The sequence below is a fragment of the Melospiza melodia genome, chromosome 1 (assembly GCF_035770615.1).
Source record: "Melospiza melodia melodia isolate bMelMel2 chromosome 1, bMelMel2.pri, whole genome shotgun sequence".
Lineage (NCBI taxonomy): Eukaryota > Metazoa > Chordata > Aves > Passeriformes > Passerellidae > Melospiza > Melospiza melodia.
Genome location: NC_086194.1, coordinates 126,763,953 through 126,771,386, shown reverse-complemented (window position 1 = coordinate 126,771,386; position 7,434 = coordinate 126,763,953). Strand labels below are relative to the sequence as shown.

The window sequence follows — 7,434 nt, the reverse complement described above, 5'->3', positions numbered from 1 at the left end:
AGATGAACAAATTAAGTTCAAATCTGCTTCCCACACTCTCCTCCCTTCCCAAAGGTGCAACCTGGGACAGATTTCAGTCTCAGCTAGTGATGTTGGCATTGTTACTCTGATTGCTCAGTCTCTTGCCTCGCTCAACTACTTTTACCTTGTTTGTGTATTTTTACATGTTTATTGTGGGGCCTGGTGCCAAAATCCTTTAGCATCGTGGGAAGGTGCAATCATCTCTTAGCAAATCTCTCCTCACTGCTTCCACACAAGTCTCATACTCTGGATTTTAGGAGGCTGGAGCAATTAGCTGAAGTTGTGTCATTTAGATATGTTACAAACTATTCCAAATAAGCTACTGCAAGTTAATAAGTAGTTTAGGAAAATGACTGCCAAGTATTTTTGTGTCCGTTTGCATGTTCTGGAGTCTGTGTAAACCATGGTAATGTTAATATTGTCACAGCTTTTATGATTTAAAGCTGTGGGTCTCTGGAGCGATGGGTAAAGATAGGGAGGCAAACCTTTCCCATAATTTCATTAACATGGAATGAAACTACAAGTAAATGGGTGTGTTTGATGAGACCACCTAGACAGGCATTGGATTTAGGGGGTGTCATAGGTGCAAAAAACATTGCTTGAATGCAAACACGTGGTGGGCAATTGGGTGTGCAACACATGAATGTCCAAACCACAACTTTCAGCCTCCAAAGAGGAAGCAGCTGCTTTTGAACCCCAACTGGCACGTGGGCTGGTTGTAAGTTTTACCACCACCTGGACGAACCCAAAGTAGCATCTTCCAAACTGTCCTGTGAACAAGGGGTCGTGAGATATGAACAGAGCTTGCCTGGAGAGCCTGCCTGTGCCTCATGCTCTGGCATAGCGACAGCTGGGACTCAGAGACCCTGCTTCTGGCAGATCCAGGTGCTGCCAAAAAAGAAGTGCTGATAATCCCAACAACCCCAAAACAGTGGTATGCGAAAAAGGTTATGATCTTGAACGGAGGGAAAATGTTTGAAGTGAGGCCTCTGCAGGGAGCTGAACACCAGGAGATGGCCAGGGTCCTTTGGCAAGCCCACGACTGGCTTATTAATAAGCAGCTGTGTGTCCCGGGGCAGACAAAACCAAACCCTTTTCACATACAGATGAGAGTCAGAATAATTTTACATATTGTCATTGGTGAAAAACAGACTGTTTTTCAATTTTTTTAAAACTTTTATTTTTTTTTTTAGAAAAGGAATAACTCTGCATGGTAGAGTGTATGGTATATAATTTCAAAACAGAAGAAGTTATATGGAATGGATTATTTTCCCAAACTATTTAAAGTTGAATCTAAAATAATTTGTAAATCAACACTCATTGCCATGTAAGACAAAGGAAAACAATCAACATGTTTTCTGTTTGGTACAGATTTTCTCTACCTCTTCAGCCTGAATTTTCCCAGGGCTGGGCAGAAAAGGGGGGCAAATCCTGCCCATTGTCCTAATCATAATTGTACTGACCAAGCTTTGTGCTCTGAGATCTAGCAACATATGGCTTATTATACGTTCCTAAGTGAACAGTGCAACATCATCTCCACCTTAAGTGTTTATTCCACATTCAGACTGTAACTGAACATCACTCAGAAACCCTTTTCTGCCCCAAAACAACAGTGATAACAATGAGAAGCAGAAAGTCTCCAGCAATCAGATTTCATCCAGAAATCTGTGTAAACTGTAGATCAGGGCTGGGTAGCAGCACAGAAGGCAAAAGATGTGACAGCTTGATTCAATAGCATCTCTAAAGACTACTGTAAGACTGTCATTCTTTAGTCTGCATGTTGCAATCACAATTTGCTTTTCCCCTGCAATGCTATAAAGCAATATAAGAAAAAATCAGACTCAAAAGTAAAAGGTAGAAGCCTTCATGGAAAGGTAAAGCTTCTGCTTAGCTTTGAGTGGTTGCTATTAGAAACAGATGTCCACAATCAGAAACAAATCTTGAATGTATATACACAATTTGGGTGGAAAGGGACATGGCCAAGGGTGAAAGCCCTCCTAGCTGACCCACAGACTGTTTTAGATTGTAGGTCCATACTACACCCACTGCCTTTTTGGTCTGAATAAACCAGCAAGGCAGCCACAGGCTCCAGGTGCCCTCCCGGCTCTTTGCTCCACTGCTCCTGGGCTGTGTGGGGGCCAGGGGAAGGAGGAAAAGGAGGAAGAGGAGGAGGAGGAGGGAGTAACATTGTCCTCCCTCCCCTCACTTTGCAGCTGGCTGCGTGACGCGAGGGTTGCAGCGACATGGGACGTTATACTGGGAAGGTTTAAGTGCACACTTTTCTCTTTACCCCCTCCTCCCCAGTCCTGTTGGAATGTATCTATATCAGTAATCAGGTAAGTATTAGTAATAACTGTAAGCTAGCATGGTCACCCTCCCCTTTAGAATAGGGGGAGAGCAATAGCGTCAAACAAATTCCCATTTGTCCTGATGTGTAACCTTTCTAGATCCTGTAGAGCAATTATATGCAGGCTTTTTTCATACTAGAATTTAAAGGAGTCAAAGCTGGTAAAGAAACTGGATGTTTCCTGGCTTAACTGAAGGAAATAATAAAACTGATTAAGAGTGAAAGAAAGTAAGCATTAGTGTGTTCGCATCCTCTGATATGTCCCACTTCTCTATGTTCTGCTCACAAGCCCTTTTCATACTCTGAGCAAGCATTCCCAAACTTAGAGAGGTAAGGCTTCAGCTGAAATCTCACAGCTGAGACTATTATTTGTTTTATAATTACCACAAATGTAATAACTTGACTTTAGCAGATCCATGTGGGGCATGTTGAGGACAAGGCTTGTTAAGTGAACCAGCACAGGAGAAGATTGGACAGGGGTGGAATCCCACATGATAACAGCAACTCAACAATATCCATCAGCATGGCATTAGCTTAGTGTGGATATAACATCAGGAGCTTGGATAAAGCCTTCAAGCTTTCTGGGTGTCCAGTCAGAACCAGGGAGGCTGCAAGAAGTTTTACCATAAAACTCCAGCACTGCAGTGTCTAAAGGAACTGAATCTCAATGGGCACAGATTTTAGGTTTTGCACAGTCAATCCTAATTAAAAATCCAAAAGTATAATGGCTGATGCCCCTGCTGTTGGAGCCTTAAGACACCCGTTAACTGCTGAGCCCTACACTTTTTTTTTTAATAAAACACTGTTTTAAGATAAAGCACAATAAATGTGCTTATTACGCACTCTAACATAGAGCACAGAAATACAACACTACAGAGTGCAAGTCTAACCATCTCCACAGTGGGAAAAGTGCGAAGGTTAAAAATATGCATGTGGCTTAACACAAGATATTTTTAAAAAACATGACACGGAAATCTTATACTAATGCTTTCATCTTTACCACAAACATGACTGAAAACTTAAGGTCAATTGCTGATCCTTCTCCAGCAGTAGTAGTAGTGTAATCCTTTCAAAGGTACAATGTTGGAAAGATCAGAGAATAAAAAAACCCAAGTGTCCAAAAATGATCCCATTTACCACTTTTCCAGTAGTTACGTTTTTCAAGGAGTAAACGTGTAAGGTCACCTTGATCTTCACCATCAGTAACTGATACACTTGGAAACAGCTAAGCCAACCACCTGGACTGAGATCAGTTCGGTGTCGCACACACACACACACACACGGATACACACACAAATACCCCACAGGAAAAAGTGCACTTTCAATTGCTGATACAAAAATAGATTGGCACATTCTTTTTGACACAGTGAAGATATCTTCTTTAAAAGCTTTTTCACTTCAAGAAGTTCTCTTGGAATTTGCAGCAGGTCTGTAGAAAAAGCGCTACGAGAATGCACTCAGTGGGCTTCCAGGGTTTGTGTGATGGAGAGGGGTGGTCATGGAGGCTGCCCTTCTAATTTTTGCCTACTTTTATAGCTGTAGTCCCTACAGGTAGGGTCAGTCGCCACCCAGTTTCAGCACGTGAACCATTCACCAACAGCTCAGTCTTCACCTGCTTTGAGAAAGTAACGATACATAAATTCGTCAAAGCCAAGAGTCAACGCAGTATTTCCTGTAGCCAGAAAAACTGTTTGGGGGTGGGGGGAGAGAGTGTGAAGTGTTAGGAGTCTGATTTTGCATTTCCAGTAGTAACTGCGGCTTGGGAGAGCCAAGCGGGAACAGTCGGGAGCCCCTTCCCCGGCGGCAGCCGGCGCTAGGAGTTCTGCACCAGGCGTCTGTAGTGCGGCATCACCTCGTGCTCGGGCAGGTGCAGAGCAAACTCCAGGGCCACCAGCACCGGGAACTCGAAGGCAATCAGCTCTCGCCTGTTCAGCCGGAACTTCTCTTCCAGTTTCTGCAACCACAGCCAGGGGGAAAAAATATAAGTGAGCAAAAATGGAACGAGGGTTTGCCCTTCTAGAGCTTTCCCACAAATGGCATTATTCAAAACACGCATGCTGCTGCCATTAAACTTCTGTCCTGATGGACTTGCACGGCTCTGGGGTCAGAAAACCAGAGCTGTGTGAACTGGATGTTCCGAATCCTTACTGTGAAGGTGAACTCACAGAGCTCAGCCAGCCATGCTATTTCTGACACCTTCGTCACTTCACCCATTCCACTGTGAGCAGATCCATCTTCTAATGATCACAGTGATTACCACAGCAGCAACAGGAAATTCCTAGCTTCATGCAAACAGCAAAATCACTTGTGTAATGGAAGACATGCATCTTGTAATTGTCCACAAACTTCCTGCACTGCTTGAAATCACTAGTTTTCCTTTCAGCATTAGACTGTGCTACAACGCCCTGTTGGGGAAATTATTTTGCCACAATTTGATTTTAATACCTCAGAGGCAGAAGGTGTCGTAAGAACAGTGAGTAATAGAAGCTGCTATCCTCAGGGGGGATGAGATGGGTTTTATAGTTGTTTTTGTGCTGTAGTGTACTAAACCTCCCATATGCTCTGCTGTTTTCACTGGATTTGGATGCTACAAGTAGGTAACCAGTTGCTCAGGGATATTTCCCCCTCATCCTCGTCTTAGGATCTCCCTGGCTTGCTACTTCTCTGCCTACTGGGCCTACTGCAAAGTTCAATGTCTTATGGACCAACATTTCAAGATAGCAAAAGAGGCCAGATCTTACAATTCCCACTTGGCTGATTTTTTTTTTGTGATTATTCAGAGGGTTTTCTAATAAACTGACTGTCGCCCCAGCTCTGTGACTGTGGGAGGAGGGCATGAGTCCAGTCCTGCCATGATCCCATGCCTCTTCCACTGAGTGAGCTGGTTGTAGCCACATACAAAGACACCCGCCTAACTTTGTGTAGCATTAAATCAGATTGGTACCTCAGTGCTTGCAGAGGATTAGGGCATAACACCCTCATGTTACTTCTGTCATGTGGGTAGAAGACAAAACACCTTACTCTAAAAAAAAAAATCTCAAATGAGGTGTTCTGATGGGAACATCTCCTTAGGTTTTCTTTCCCAAAAGCTGAACTTGATAAATAAAAACGTCTATTTGACTCTATCTGAAATTAGTATCTGCATTTCATTCCCAAAGGAGAATCCTTACTGACACTCTTGAAAACATAACTAAAAGCAAAATTAATTTCCTGAGGGTTCACCTGTTGCCTTGTATTGACAAAATGATGGGCAGACACATCTCAAACCTCACAGTATCTGACACCAGGGCATTCTATGCCACCAAACAAGCTTCCCACGCCTCTGCAGGGACATTGATCACTACTACTTCCACAAAAATGTGTAACAAAAAAAGATATTTAGCCGGCTGTACATCTGGGAGCCTAAAAGAGAGCATGTCCACTGACAAACAGGCTTGCATAGACCACACACTGGCACTTCATGCAGATGGAACACTGGAAACCTATGGATACGTACATCTATAAGATGCTTGACTTCATGTTTTCTGAGGTCACTGCCAATTTTGGCTGCTAAAAGAACACAAGCTCCAGCACAAAGCTTTCTATTCTGCTTGTTCAGCTTCCCCTTGAGAGCGAGCTTCTCAAAGTAGACAAAGGCCATGGCCACTGTGGGCTCTTCAAAACCACATTCTTCTTGAGCGAGCTTGCGCATTTCTCTCTTCAAGCTGAGTAAAGAGACCAGACAAGTATGCTGTGAGATGAGTTTTAAAGCATTTCTCATTTCACCCTAAGAGCCATGCTTTCAGAGATTCCTGCTTAGTCAAATGGAAGGGAAAACATAATTTACTGGGCAGATATTTTTATGCTGTTTTGAGGGCACATTTCACGGCACATTTTTACATCACCAGTGACCCTCACTGCCCCCAATAGACAGTTGTGTCAAACTATAAAAGCAACCAAAAAAGCTGTGACAGTTTTAGCAACAACATTTTATCAGAGGTCCTTCACTGAATACCATTTGTTTTGTAACAATGTTTTGATTACTGGTGTTCTGTATGCAGCTTTTGCTGCTGGTTATGGCTGGCCAAATCCAAGCTGACAGTTTTGTCCATGTACTGCAGCACTGTCTGGTTACAGAGCAGTGTGGCTCACTGTCCTTCTGGCCACTAGGGTCAAATGAAATTATCATTACTTCAGTGGAGCAATATGCTACACCAGAAACAGAGATGGAATATTACAACTTTGCTGTGAAGCCAAATACTCTTTTTGCTTCTGGCCAAGGCACAAAAGCAGCACTTCTCTTTCCTCAGTCTCTTTTTAAGCCAATTCCCATGAGCTTAGAGACTCTGTTGGGTTATTTTTCTGGCTATTTTAATGTAGTGCATGCCCAGCTCTCATCCCCATCCCGTTAGATGTGGTGTTTGACACCTGACCAGCACATGTTTGCACATTCCTCTATCCTGTTTACTCATCCCAGTAATCCAAGCAGTCATCTGACTAACTCTGCACCTCTGCTGGTCACTGCTCCTGGGAGATCAATCAGTGCTGTGCTTCCCCCCATGTACAGCAGGAATTGCACTGACATGTGAGACAGCTGCATCACACTGCAGCCTTATCGAGATTTGCAACTTACCTTCTTATCTTGCTGAGGGTTAGCTTGATGTGAGGGAACTTCTCCTTAAAGGTCTCATTCATGTCCTTCTTGAGATCGGATGGCTTCACGTAGTCTATGACCGTGGTCTGTAACACAGGGCAAGAGAGAATTACTCTTTCAGTTTGTAACAAAGAAGGTCACTCAATTCCCAGAAGCAAGGAATACCAAACAAGTTCCAGCCAGTCCCAACACTTTCAGCAGACAGGAAAATTAAGCCTGAACTAAGGCAACTATTTATTTGTGACTGACAAAACAAGTGACCTGTTCAGCACAAGCCTTGAACAATACACACCTCATTAGCATGCTCTAAGTATTGCTAAGAGTGATTTGAAGATAAATGTGGCTGGATGAAACCTACCTGAGAAGTCTTGTAAGATAAAAAAATATTCATCACAATAACTGATATGATGACGAGATCTTGGTGCATACCTCT

The 7,434-nt window shown here is 43.2% G+C and overlaps 1 protein-coding gene across 1 annotated transcript in view; it reads right to left on the bottom strand.

Moving 5' to 3' along the window:
- Positions 1 to 1,174: 1,174 nt before the first annotated feature.
- Positions 1,175 to 7,434, bottom strand: part of CABLES1 (Cdk5 and Abl enzyme substrate 1) — a 70,179-nt gene continuing 63,919 nt past the window's right edge. Inside the window, exons 8-10 of the mRNA XM_063167466.1 lie at positions 6,981 to 7,087; positions 5,865 to 6,072; positions 1,175 to 4,322 (exon numbers count right to left, since the gene is read on the bottom strand). Coding sequence (XP_063023536.1) covers positions 4,182 to 4,322; positions 5,865 to 6,072; positions 6,981 to 7,087 — 456 coding nt within the window. The 3' untranslated portion in view covers positions 1,175 to 4,181. The remainder of the gene's footprint in view (positions 4,323 to 5,864; positions 6,073 to 6,980; positions 7,088 to 7,434) is intronic.